This window comes from Mirounga angustirostris, unplaced genomic scaffold (genome assembly GCF_029215605.1).
Source record: "Mirounga angustirostris isolate CCGP_5_RB_7025 unplaced genomic scaffold, mMirAng1.0.hap1 SCAF_6, whole genome shotgun sequence".
NCBI classification, from domain to species: Eukaryota; Metazoa; Chordata; class Mammalia; order Carnivora; family Phocidae; genus Mirounga; species Mirounga angustirostris.
Window position 1 is genome coordinate 36,161,220 of NW_026991714.1, and position 14,407 is coordinate 36,175,626.

Genomic DNA, 14,407 nt, shown 5'->3' on the forward strand with positions numbered 1-14,407 from the left:
GGTCCATGATGCGGCACCCACCTTCTCCCCTTTGCCCAGCAAAATTCATCCTCTTGGCCTTGCCAGGCTACAGTCCACTTGCCTCCACTCTCTCCATTCTCCTCCACACTCAAACTCTCCTGGTCTACTTTGTACTGTATCATCTAGCTTAATGCTGGGACGTATTTGCTATTGTTTCACAACCAGCTCTACCTGTCCTTTTTGGCAGGAACAATGTTTTATGTCTGTGGGTTTCCCATAATGCCAGGACTGCCCTGGAGGCCTAAATAAATGCTTGAAAGCAGATGGAGGATCCCGTAATCTGTAGTGAGCCCTTGATACATATTTGCTAATTTCGTTGTCAAGATGGTCTTCTTTTTGCACAAGAGAAGACATTTTATTTGCTTCACTTATTTCTGAAATGGCTACTTTCTCACGTGCATTCTGGTTTTAGCTTGGAGTGTAAGATGTAGATGTGATGGAGGGCATGAACTGTGGTGCCAGAGTTGTAGGATGGCTCCTCCCCTTCCTGGTTGTGTGCCTTGCTCAAGTTAACTTCTCAGCCTCTGTTTTCTCACCTACAAAATGGGCCTTTTTAAGCTGATCATATAATTTTATCTAAACTGGAGCACAGAGTGAAGGAGGATATTTAAAAATACTTATTCTATGAAGCGGGGGAAATCGGAGGGGTAGACGAACCATGAGAGACGATGGACTCTGAAAAACAAACTGAGGGTTCTAGAGGGGAGGGGGGTGGGAGGATGGGTTAGCCTGGTGGTGGGTATTGAGGAGGGCACGTTCTGCATGGAGCACTGGGTGTTATGCACAAACAATGAATCATGGAACACTTCATCTAAAACTAATGATGTAATGTATGGGGATTAACATAAGAATAAAAAAAATAAATTAAAAAAATACTTATTCTATAGTTTTTTGAAATACTTATTGACTGGGGAGTGGTTTTCATTTTTATTTTTTTTTTTTACTTGTCTATAAAATTGTTCTCTTCAAAAATGGTTTTCAAAATAACATTTCCAAGCAATATGTGTCCTCCTTAATACCCATCACCGGGGCATTGCATGGAGCACTGGGTGTTATGCACAAACAATGAATCATGGAACACTTCATCTAAAACTAATGATGTAATGTATGGGGATTAACATAAGAATAAAAAAAATAAATTAAAAAAATACTTATTCTATAGTTTTTTGAAATATTTATTGACTGGGGAGTGGTTTTCATTTTTATTTTTTTTTTTACTTGTCTATAAAATTGTTCTCTTCAAAAATGGTTTTCAAAATAACATTTCCAAGCAATATGTGCCCTCCTTAATACCCATCACCGGGGCATTGCATGGAGCACTGGGTGTTATACGCAAACAATGGATCATGGAACACTGCATCAAAAACTAATGATGTACTGGATGGTGACTAACATAACATAATAAAAAAACCATTTCCTACAAACTATTAATATACAAACAGGACACATTGTAAACGGGCTGGCATGCTGGAACAGCAGGTGTAAACCATACGGTGCTTCAAAGAATCAACCCACGTAATGTGTGTGAAGCGTGTAGTACCGTGCCTGGGACACACTGTGTATTCAGGAAATGAAGATTTCATTTTCCTTCCTGGAAGAAGGTTGGACAAAGAAGCACGCACCAACAGATCAAAGACCTATGGGTTTTTTTTTTTTTTAAAGGTTGCTGCCAGGAGGCTGTTCTCCTAGCTCTCCAGATTCTACCAACCCAAGGTGTGAGTTTTGTCCAACCCTAGCTGGAAAATACCAATTAAAGAAGATGGTCCTGCTTATGTGTAGTCAGATCGCTGCCTCAGTGGTAGAGAGCGTACCCGAGATGCTGTGCATTTTCGGTAATAATTTGGCTGACCTGTGAGCACAGAGCTCTTCCGTTTACTTGCAAAGTCACTGCTCCTTCTGGGCAACTTGCCTGGAAAGCTGGAGCAATGGGTCTTGGCACCTCGGTTCTGCACCCAGCTCCTGCTATTTAGGAGCTTGATTGCAGCGATTGTGCTTAAATATTGGGCTTACCATAAACATAATAGTTTGAGCTGTAAAATATATAACTGTCTTGAAGGTTTGTGTCCCCATATAACTGGAAGCTTAATTGCCATTGTGTGATGAGGCTTCCAGGGTTGGGCACTCCCCTTTTAGAAACTGTAAATTCACCACTCCTCACCCTGCCTCTTGTAAGTGCTGTTTTGCTCCGGTAATGAGAGCTCTCGAGCCTGTGTGTTCATTTAACCTCAAGCCCCTCAGAACTGAGGCTTGTGTTTTTGCCGGTTGCTGGTGTGTTGGAGAATTCAAGGAGTGCCCTGTGTGGCCTCCTGGAAGCAGGGAAGGATCTCCACATGGTCGCTAACAGTGGGTGACAGGAGAATCAAGGGCAGAAGCAGGTAGGAGTGAAGGGACAGCCCACTGCATGGCTCCTAACAGCCTCTTCTTTCTCTAGGTATGTGTACATTCCAGTAGGCGGGTCCCAGCATGGCCTTCTGGGGACACTGTTTTCCACCGCAGTGACGTTTGCGTTTGTGAGCTTCTGGCATGGTGGCTATGACTACCTCTGGTGTTGGGCGGCCCTCAACTGGCTGGGAGTCAGCGTGGAGAACGCAGTCCAGAGGCTTGTGCAGACCCCGTGCGTCCAGGACAGTGTGGTGAGCAGGTGGTGGGGGACCACTGAGCCACGTGGACTAGGCCTGGGAGGGAAGGCGGTCATCAGATTCACTCCAACATGGGCCATTTTTGCCGGATTGGTTCAAAGAGGATGTGCCCAGAGGTAGCAGGTTTTGTTTTGTTTTGTTTTTACATAAGTGTTTCAAAGCAATGCATGCCTACTGTATAAAAATAAGAAAATTCACACAAGAGGGAAAGAAAAATACCTCTTCAACAAAAACTGTTACAACTGTTCTAACCTTTTTCTTTACATATACGCACACATGTATAACGTTTAACACAAATGCTATTATTCCAGAGACATAGTTGTATGAGGACCACCTTTCTATGTCACCAAATCCATTTCTAACAACCCCTTTGAATGGCTAGAATAGAATTCCATTATGTGGCTATGCCGTCATTTATTTGATTAGTCTCCTGCTATTGGGCAATCGTGTCATTCTAATTTTTGGCAATTGTCAATCAAAATGGAGATGAGTATCATAACCGGGACAAATTCTTATATGTAAAATTGCTAAGTAAAAGTTTCTCACCCTTTTTCGCCATGCATACAGCTTAACTCTTCCTTAACTGCCCTGCAGTGCTGGTATTTTTAATCTTGGCTAATTTGATAGATACTGTTACTGTAGCATAAAAAAAAAGAAAAAAGAAAAAAACAGCTAAGTGCTTAAGATGCATTCTGATTCCACAGGAAAATGATTTGGAAAATTTGGAACTTTACACACATGTTACACAAATGTTTTATCATATAAAAGTGATATACAGTGTATTAGAATCTTATAGGAAAGAGTCAGTTCTGAATATGCAGCAGTATTCTGATAACCCTGAGAAGAGTGGCTAAAAAGAAATGTGCTGTCATCGGTGTTCACGGCAGGCAATAAAACACAAGAAATTTACTGAGTCGTGATTAATGTGCCTAAACTCCCCCAGTATATGCAGCTAAAGCAAATATATTTCAGAAACCCAACACTACCAAATAGAATACATTTGAGGTTTTTTTCCTATAAAGATAGCCATAGTAAAAGTGGACAGTTATTTCAATAAAAACTGATACAAAGCACATAGCAAAATAACACATCTGAAGGAATTTAAATATGCCCATGTATGTTTAAAGATAAATATTTTATTCAGTAGTAGTACCCAGCAATCAGCAGGAAAGAAATGTCAGTGAATCTTAATAGAAAAATGGAATTTCAATGAAAGTCATGGCTATGTAACACAAAGGAAAACCATACAAGCTGGTATCATCAAGGTTTCAATCTCCATCTTCAAATCCGAATAGTCTTCCCCGGAGCCTGAAACCCAGTTATCATCTGTGAAAGCCAGAGAATTCTTCTCAGCCTAGGCTGAAGCCCTGTAACACATCTCCCCATTCCTTCACGAAGGGTCTAAAATTAGCCTTGAACTTAATGTTAAGCACTGCTCTGTAGACTTTGAGCTGTGGCTTATGTTACTGACAAATTTTAAAAATCTAAAATCTTAAAGGAGGAACCCAAACTGTGCTATGTAGCCTTGTTAATTTTGGTTAAAAATGAAGACAGTGAGAACACTTACTCACAGGATGAAGCACGTGAATGTCTGCTCTGCCTCATCACAGCTCAGTCCAGGACCCTTGTGTGTTTGCCTCATTTGAGCTCCCATCCACAAGTCACACACCTAAGTGGATAGTAATTTTTGAGTATGCATTTTTTTGGTGAGATGTATGTCTTGTATATTATGAATATGGTGTTTAGTGTACATATTTATTGAGCAAGAACATATTTTGTAAAACCTATTTTATCACCTTCTATCCTGACATCCTGGTAGTTGGTTATAGCTATGTAGACAAGGAGTCCTTGAGTATGAGATCAGGATTCCATTACTGTTTATATCCCCAATGGTTAGCTCAGCGTCTGAGTTAGCCACAGTGTTAAGTCAGTGCACAATTGGGTTGATTTTTTTTTTTTTAATTCAGTTAGCCAACATATAGTACATTATTAGTTTCAGAGGTAGAGTTCAGTAATTCATCGGTTGCATATAACACCCAGTGCTCATCACATCATGTGCCCTCCTTAATGCCCATCACCCTGTTACCCCAACCCCCCACCCCCTCCCCTCCAGCAACCCTCGGTTCGTTTCCTATGGTTAAGAGTCTCTCATGGTTTGTCTCCATTTCTGATTTCTTCCCATTCAGTTTTCCCTCCCTTCCCCTGTGATTCTCTGTGCTATTTCTTATATCCCACATATGAGTGAAACCATGTAATTGTCTTTCTCTGATTGACTTATTTCGCTCAGCATAATACAATTGGGTTGATTCTTTAGTTGTTCTTCCACTTGTCTATGCAAAGACTTTTTCCCATTATTCTGTTTCTTACACAGTTCAGCATAGATTCTGTTTTCCTTCAGAAAAATAGGGCTGGCATTTCAAATATTGTGTAACCTTTTGAATGAACTGTTTCCCCACTTGGGTTACTCTCCTTCCCTCTCTTTTCATGAATCCATTCCCCATTCTTTTGTCTTAATCCAAATGAAGACTTAATGCCTCCTTAACACCTAATTTCCTCTGACATTAGTCTCCATGATTGATCTGATAGTATTTTTACAATGGGAGCTCACCCCCCCAGGCTGCTCATATATTCTCTCCAATGACATTAATCCTTCATCTGTTTTTTTTTTAAAGATTGGTTGGAAGATACTTGAGTACCAAGAATGATCATATCTTCTTTTCCCGTATCTTTTTCATCTTCGACCTCAAAGCTTTGTCTGGAGCACGAAATACAGTAGGATTTCTCAGTGTTGATGAAATGGCAGTTGAACATTCACCAGAAGACTAATCAGAGCTGAGTGTTGTAGGAAACCCTCTGATGTTCTAGGCAGGGCTGTCCAATTGAACTTTCTGCAGTAATGGAAATGACCAATACGGAAGTAAGCAGCCACACTGAGCACTTGAAATGTGACTAGTGTCACCGAGAAACTAATTTTTAAAATTTATAATTTTAATTAATTTGAGTCTAAGTAGCCCCCATGTGGCCAGGGTCTTCCATTTTGAGCAGTACAATTCTAGAACATACCCCCATCAAGACAAAAATTACAAGAATGTAGAGTGTTATAATTTTAAATAATGTTCAGTAATGATGAGGTACCTCGTATATCCAATGGCTACTGAGCTGTTGCACTTGTGTATCTCACAGGTATCTCAGACTTAGCATATGTAGTACTGGACTCGCGTACCCCATACCGCCATAAGTCCAACTAGCTCCTTTCCCTCTTGCATTCTCTGTTTCTAGAAAAGTCATCCTTAATCTAGTTACTCAAGGCCCAAACCAGCAAGTTACCCTTTGTACTCTCTCTCCCTCCATTCTACCTGTATGTACTGTATATTCTATCTCCTAGGAAGATCTTATTTTTAAAAATTATTTCCATTTCTGCTATGTCATCCTAATCTTACTGTTCTTATTCCTTGCCCAGTCTACCAGATAGTTTCTAGCTAGTTTCTTTTGCCTTCTTCAATTCATTATCCTCACAGTGCTGAGTGATGTTTCTCAATAAAAACCTAACCATGTTGTTATCCTTCTTAAAATCCCTAGTGGTATCCCATTATTTTAGGACTAAGCCCGCAATATTTAAGATGACCTAGGAGGCCCTGCCTGATCTTGAGCTTGCTATCTCTCCCCATCCGCTCTGCTCCCACCCCCCACTTCACACTCTATTCTTCCTTCTCTTCAATTGCTCATCTTGCCCTTCCAGCCTCAGAACCCCACATGGGCTCGTCCGTGTCCTAGGATGCTTTCTCTCCTCTCCCTCCACCTCTCTTCATCCTTCAGATTATAGTTCCAGTGATATCTTGTTTGTTTGTCCTCCGCTGACCCTCCTGAGTCAGTCAGGTCCTGATTAACAATTCATTTTGGGCACCTTGTAGGTGATCTCTTCTGTTGTACTTATCATAGTTGCAATGAAATATTTTTATACAATAACTTGTTTAATCCGTATCTCCTTCACTGAACTGTAAGCCTCATGAAGTCAGAGGTCTGTATCCTTGGCATGTATCAAAATGCTTGGCACAGAGTAAGTTGTGTAGTAAATACTTGTTAAATGAATGAATGAATATTTTCTGACTTCACTGAGGGCAGTGTAAGAGGAAGTAGGCCCATACAGCAGCATGAAGAATATAGATAGAATACTGGAAGAACTTCTTAAGGCTGAGGCTTGTTGAGCATTATACAGGGAGATTATTTTTTTCCATAGCAGCATAGATAATAATTGATCTAGTGATGGCAAAATGCTAATTTAATGCTCAGTGAACAAAATATATATAGGAAAGAAAGGGTTGGGGAGGAATTAGCCTATCTGGCACCCTGCTGCTTTATGAGAGGGGGGATTATTGGTTGTGACTCACTGGGGAACAGAGCTGTAGGATGTTGACAAAAGGTACTTTCACAAACACCCGAGCGGGGTGGACAAAGAGAAATTACTGCTGAAGCAACACGCTTTTTCTCTATACAAGCACTCTCTCAAGGAGGGAGCTAGAATATGTGTTCAGCATGGAAATCTTTTAATAAGTGGAAGCATTTTGAGTAGAGTAGAGTGACATTACTTCTTGCCAATTCTCAATGTGCTCTCTCCTTTGAAGGAAGATACCTTCAGGCTGCCTGTCAGTTACTCCTACAAAAGGAGAATCGACATCTCAAGCAGTTCACCCACCCCCACCCTTGATGCTCATTTCATTGAATAATTTCAATATGTCCTCCTCCCCCCAACCCTTATCTCCTCTTCTTTGCCCCAAGAGTATCCTACTGAGCTGATTTATATCCTCTCTGAAGTAGTAAAATTTCTATTTATAGACTTAATTGAGGAAAGGCGCTTCCAGTGACAATCAGGGAGGGTCAGTCTAATGGTTGTGGGAGGGATCTGATGCTCTGGTGTGTCAGAAGGAGCCCAAAGACCACGGCTCTGTGGTGATATCCATTCAGTTTATCTGCTATATTGGTCAGTTTGAAGATGTAGGTACAGAAATCCCATGAGTTTGTGAGATCAGTCAATTTAAAATTGATCAGTCAATTGTAAGAATTATCGACATGATCCAACTAATGCTTACTTAGTTCTCTGGAATCCTAACCCACCAATTAGCAGAATATACATACATGTCAGTTGGCCTGATGAGAAACACTTTCACTTGAGGTCAGTGACACCAGCCCCAACTAACTCACTGAAGGATTACAAAGCAAACTAGTCTAAGAAGAGTAGTTCTGTTTGACAATGACTCATGATCTTCTATTTCTCTGCTGCTTGGCTTGATTCAACAAATAGAGATCAAGTACTTCTTGTAGATAAGCCATTTTCTCAAGACTGGAAGTCTTTCTAGACTTGGCCATTAGGCAGAATCAGTCTGGTTCTTCATTTCTTAATTTGCTTAATTAGGAAAAAAACCATTTTCAGTACCCTATGTGGGAGACATACTGCAGAACTCTGGGGAACTCTGAGTGAAGGACGTGGTCCCTTCCTCCTATTTTTTTCTTCTTTTTTCTTTTTGCATCTCTTTCAGTGCTTCAATGCCTATAGGGTACTAGTCTATCATTGTGTAGTGGTAGAGTCTATTATTAGTTCCCTCCAATAACAAGGTACTTTGTGTGGCCTATCAGGATAATCATCTTTGCAGTGTCTGCTTTGGAATAAAGAGGCAATAAAATGGAATGAGAGCTTTTCTCCAGGAAGAGCTAAGTGATCTATATTAAAAAACAGTCTTATCTTCATAAGCATCATAAATACCGATTGGCCTAGACTTCAAAGGCATTGCTCAGAAGAAAGGTCCAGGCTAGAGACAGACATTTGGGAGCTTATAGTTGGTATTTTGGAGCCCTGGAAATGTTTGAGACTTTCCAGGGAGAGTGCAGAAAGAGAAGAAAAGGTGGTGGCCCAGGACCGAAACCGAGGAACACCCAACATTTGAAAGTTGGGTGGAGGAGAAGGGGCCAGAAGCGGGGAGGAAAATCTAGAGGGTGATTTCACAGAAACCAAGAAAAAGAGGGTATTTCATGGAGGGGGTCATCAAAGGTGGTGATGCCATTAAGGGGTAAAGTAAAGTGAAGTTAAAGAATGGTTATGTCTCCAGACCAGGGTGCTGACAGTGGGAGGAAGGGGCTGTGAGGCATCTTCCCTGTGCCATAGGAGATCATTGGCCTGCTGGAGATGCAAGACGTGTGCAAATCAGTTGAGGACCAGGGTAAGGCATTATGTGCAGAGAGACCACTGATGTTCATGAGGGGTGATGGTCAGTGTGAGCTAAGCTTTGAAGAATGGTTTATTTAAAGAGCTGGGGCTTGAGTTGGACTCTGAAGAATTAAGAGTGGGGCTTGGATAGGTCAGTAGAGAGAAGACAGGCATTCCAGTTCAGGAGAATAGCACACATACAGCCTGAAGTCAGGAATAGGGTTGCCATGGGGGTGAGGAGGCAGACATGGGAGATGAGGGGTTATCACTCAGGAGAATGGAGGAAAGGAAGCTAGAGAAGCCAAAGGTTTTCCATATAAAGGGATTTGAAGGCCAGACTTAGAAATATAGAAATGCAAACCACTTAACCAAACAGGAGAGCATTAAATTAACATATTAATCCCACACGTCAAATTAGCCTGTTGTGCTAGCTTGTTAGCACTCACCCAGGCCTCTCCGTCTGGAAAAAGCAATGCATGTTGTTATGAACAGTGTGTTCCTTGGTGGATGACGACCTGTTGGTGCCCCCTCCATTGTCTCCCACTCCGAAGGATCATTAACGATGCAGGAAGCACACGGCGCAATTCACTGCTAACACATTTTCTTCTCTGTGGGAATCTGAACCTAAGCCTTAACCCCTCTGGTCTGAAAGGTGGAATGTGGCAAATAATTCTGTCTTTTAGTCGAATACGTTTAGCATGGCAAAAGCATTTTCACAGGTTCTTTTTACTGAGTCTGCTATCTGCAGAGAGAAGGCTTTGAACTAGAGCCAGTTTCCAGTTATTCATGGCCTGGTGAACCTCTCCAGGTCTGGCCTGCTCTGGGGCTTCTGTGGCCTTCCCTGTCCCTGTCAGGTTAGGCTCGAGCAAGGCAGGGTCACCCTTTCATCATCGCTGCTGCCATGGCTGCCCGTCCTTTCTTCCCCAAGCACACAGCACAGTCTCCCGGCCTTGGGAATTGTAACCTCGGGAAAGAATACTAAGCCAAAGATGAGATCTATCACTTGAATGGCAGTGGTTGAAATGGGCTTTTTCAGATGGCGTGTGGGATTAGATGCATTACTTGAGAGTCTCCAATTCCTGCTTCTACAGCACAGATAAGTGGTGGTTACTCTGGTCACAGCTTAGTGCCCAGCATCTCTCTCTAGATGAGCTTAGGAAAAAGCAAAATCTTACTGTGTACGTGCTGAAGCTTTGGTTATGTCTTTCTAAATCTGGCTCTTTTTTCCTCCCAGAAAACCCATTACTCATTGAAGGTAGCAGAGCTTGAGTTTCCAGTGTTCTTATTATCAATAGAAGGATGAAATTAGCCCCCTTTTCCCAAAAATAATATGCACATACTTTGTGCAATATATTTCTATAATATGTATTTATTTACAATGTATACTTAGGCTTTATGTGTGATCAATATTATGTATATATGCTATAACTGTATAACACATATATGTAATATACGTACATGTGTATGTATGTATGTGTATATATACATATATTTGTGTGTGTGTGTTCATTTTATAAAGCTCTGAGGAGTCAGAGATGTTCAGGACTTCCAAAATATCTCACATTCCTCCCAAGACCTAGAAATAAACACTGCTTTAAAAAGCCTATGGAGCAGCTGCTGGTCTCATTTGAGATGAGCTGAGTCGGTATCAATGTACTGTGATTGCCAGAATGTACTGAAACACAATTTAAGGGGGCTTTTGCTTTTTCCTCTGGTCTGAACCCTATAGTTCACCCAGTAGGCTGGAGTCAGAGCTGGAGTAAGAGCTGAACGGCCCTGAGGGGTGGCAGGAAAGAGTATCATATAAAAGGTGCAGGACATCTATCAAGTTGATTAGGCCACCATTGAAAGTAATGATCTTCAAATAATTTCACTGTGAAGAAGGGTGGAGAGGAATAAAGAAAAACAGATATAACAAAAATGTATTTTTATTTAAAGATACGTGCAAACACAGAGAAGTGCATAGAAGGTTATACACTCCAACATTAATGGTGGCTAGCTTTTTACTGACGGGATTACGTGTGATACATATTTTCTTGGTTTTACTCATTTGTATTTTCAGCCTTTTCTGCAGTGAATAGGTATTGTTATCTACTTAAAGGTTATTGAGAGAAAAGGGTGCAGGATGGATCCACCCTCAGGAGGCTTTGCTTAGCTGACCATGGATGCTTGATTCATGTTAGAAATGGAAGGACCAGGGGCGCCTGGGTGGCTCAGTCAGTTAAACATCTGCCTTCGGCTCAGGTCATGATCTCAGGGTCCTGGGATCGAGCCCCACATCGGGCTCCCTGCTCATCAGGGAGCCTGCTTCTCCCTCTCCTCCCAACTCGTGCTCTCTGTCTCTCTCTCAAATAAATAAATAAAATCTTAAAAAAAAAAAAAGAAATGAAAGGTCCAGACTAATGTGGGGCTGTTGTAGCTGCCACCCTTTGCCGGGGAAGAAACTGTACTAGATCCTGCACAAGGATCTTTCACATTTGTTATTTTATTTAAGCATCACAACAACCAAGCAGGACAGGGGTTCCTTATCTTCATTTTTATAGATGAGGAACATACTATAGGCTGGGAAGGTATGTGATTTGTGTAGGAACACATGGTTAGTTCAATTAGAAAGGGCGTCAAATTCAGTTATACATAATTTATTCTAAGCATCCTTGATATCAGATAAGAGACATTTGCTTTGATAGATCTTACACACTTATTCATTCACTTAATTTATCCTTGCTGCTTGTGTACATTTGGCATTAGATTTTTTTTTAACCAGCAAAAAATGGGTTTTCTCAGGAATAACAAAGATTTGCAATTCGAGATAAGCAAGCTATGGCCAAACCATTTGGCATTAGATTAATTGACATTCCAGCCCTCAGTTCTTAGACAACTTATGTTTTAGTTGTGGTTCACTCAACCGGTCTATGAAAAAATTGGTCCAAGTGAAGTGGGAATGCTCGCAAAAGCATTTTTACCCAATTATGTCATGTGGTTTCAGTAGTAGCTTTACAGGTAAGTACTATTGTTATCCCCGCTTTGCAGTGGGAATGAATGGAAACCCAGAAAGTTTAAGAAATCTGTGTTCATGGGCCAGAAGTCAAATCATACTGCAAGGCTTTCTTGAGATAAATGAATCTTTGGTCTCCATTCCTTCTATGCAGACGTCCTTGTCCTCATCAGCAACAACTTCTCATTCTCTTAGTTGTTTCTGACATCTACCTCTGCCTTTCTAAAGTCTATTCTCTTATTGCTTCACTTATGAATTATAAATATTAACTGCTTTCTACTTGAGGTTTTTGCATCTGAGACATACTCCCAACTCCTTCTAATAGAATAACCATCTTTATTTTTGGCTAAATCAACATTTGCTGTTTACATTATTATCACGATGGTAAGTGTGGCTCACTGCCAAGCCAGTTAATATGCTATCATTGAGTTTCCTTTTTAGTCACCTGTTTCCCCACCTTAGATTAAGAATCACCTTGCCTCTTTTTGTGTGATTAGGAGTTTACTATCACCACTTCTTTCCAAACTCCCCAATAAAATTGAAAAATCCCTCAGAATAGTATTTTCCATGTAGTCAGATGTATTTGGAAATCTGTCAGCTCTCTTCTTTTCCTGGAGAACCTCTCCTGAAGCCCTTCCATCCCCATGGCCCATCTGGATCGTTTCCCTTCAGATTGGCCGTACAGCTGGCGTCCTGACATTTCCCTCCTCCTCTCTCTTGGGCTGAATCCCTGTATCGTGGGCCCCAGAACTCCTTGTTTTCTCCCCTCCGATTTGGTGGAGCACATCCTTTAGTAGCTGCCTTAGAAAAGCACCGTGAGTGATAACATGTTTTTGAGACCTTGTATTTCTCAAACTGTCTTTATTCTACCCTCACCTTTGATTATCTGAGCACTGAATTTTAAGGTTGAACGGTAATTTCTCCTGAAAATTTTGAAGATGTAATTTGTATTCTCGTTTTGAGTTTTACTGTTGAGAAATGCCATTTTGGTTTTTGATTCTTTGTATGTAATCTGTTTTTCTCTCCAGAACCTTAATGAAAATATCTTTGGTATTCTGAAATGCCACTGTGCCTGTTGGCCCTGAGTTTAGAGTTACTCTAATGCAGTTTATGGATTAAAAAAACCCTGTTACCACCTTCATTCATCATGGCGGGGGGGGCAGAGAAAGGGGGAAACCCCAGGGTGTGTATGCCCATTACCCAGATTTTTAACCAACCTTCCTGTTTTCTTTCTCCATGGTTTACTGTTGCCATCTGTGGTATATGGTGCCTCTAATGTGTAGGCCTCTGGGAATCTATCTGGTGTATGAATGACTCCTCTCTTTGATATCTACTATCCAGGTGTCTCAGTCCTGCTAATTCCTCCATCTGCTCTCTATCTTATGAAAATGGGTTGATTTTGCTCACTTGCTTTTCACTTCTATTCCGTTCTTTGCCTGTGGATTTATTTTCAAATGTTTACTTGCTTTTTAACAGGGTTTTGAAGGAGCAGAGATATCTAATCTACTGTGTTTAACTGGATGTCATAGAACAGTTTTCTGTGCTGTTGGCCGAATCATTTTGGAATGCTTTACCTGTTTGTCAGTTTTAGATTTTTAAATATCAGGTTTGCTTAAAAGCAGGCCTTACCCTAAGCTGTTGTTTTTGTGTTTGAACAGATTATAGCTGAGGCCAGATCTGTCACATTTTAGGCTTATTTAATAGTCTCAAGGGACCTCAGTACTACCTGGAGAGGGTGATCCCCAGTGCCATGAACAGTCATAATTTGGGTGTGATGGTCATCTAGCTTCTGTCTTCCCACCCATATGCCTTGACTCCATACTTAGGGAAGATAGCCAGGGTCTAAGGTCATTAAGTGGAAAGATTCCTAGATTTCCTTTTTTTATTCTTTTATTCTTTTTAAATTTATGAAGTCATTTGTGACCATATGCTCTTGAAAACAGCTAAGACTGGAGTCCTCTAAGACAGCCATCCCCCCACCTCAACAAACACACCTTGCTCTCTTTCTTCTTCCATGAGAGGTAACCATTGTTGTCAGATTAGAGTATGGCCTTCCATACATACTTTTACTACTGTGTGTGTGTGTGTGTGTGTGTTATAATAAATATATAAATATTCTAAAATTTGTGCTTTTTTCCTCCTCATGACATGTTTTGAAGATGTTTCTACATTAGTAGATGTAGATCTGCATAATTGGACATGGCATGGATATATAATGTATTTAGCCATTCTTCTGTTGTTGAAGTTTTCGGTTGCTTCTAATTTTTTCTTTTGCAAATGCAGCGGCTGTGGAGATGCCTAGATATGCCTTCTTGTACATACATGTAAGTATTTCTTTAGAGCAGGTACCAAGAATAGATAGAGTAGGAGTTGGCAAACTGTGATGGCCCGTGGGCCAAATCTGGTCTACTGCCTGTTTTTGTATGGCCTGCAACTAAGAATGGTTTTTATAACTTCAAACTGTTTTATTCAGTGGTCCATACTTTCCCTACTGATCTGAAAGATCATCTTTAATATATAGCAAATATCCAAATATACATAAATTCATTTTTT

The 14,407-nt window shown here is 40.8% G+C and overlaps 1 protein-coding gene across 8 annotated transcripts in view; it reads left to right on the forward strand.

Moving 5' to 3' along the window:
* The window catches only part of HHAT (hedgehog acyltransferase), a 348,803-nt gene that overhangs the window by 268,886 nt on the left and 65,510 nt on the right, over nt 1-14,407 (forward strand). For all 8 annotated transcript variants that reach the window (XM_064594128.1, XM_064594132.1, XM_064594129.1 and 5 more), the window contains one exon: nt 2,453-2,654. In XM_064594128.1, coding sequence (XP_064450198.1) covers nt 2,453-2,654 — 202 coding nt within the window. The remainder of the gene's footprint in view (nt 1-2,452; nt 2,655-14,407) is intronic.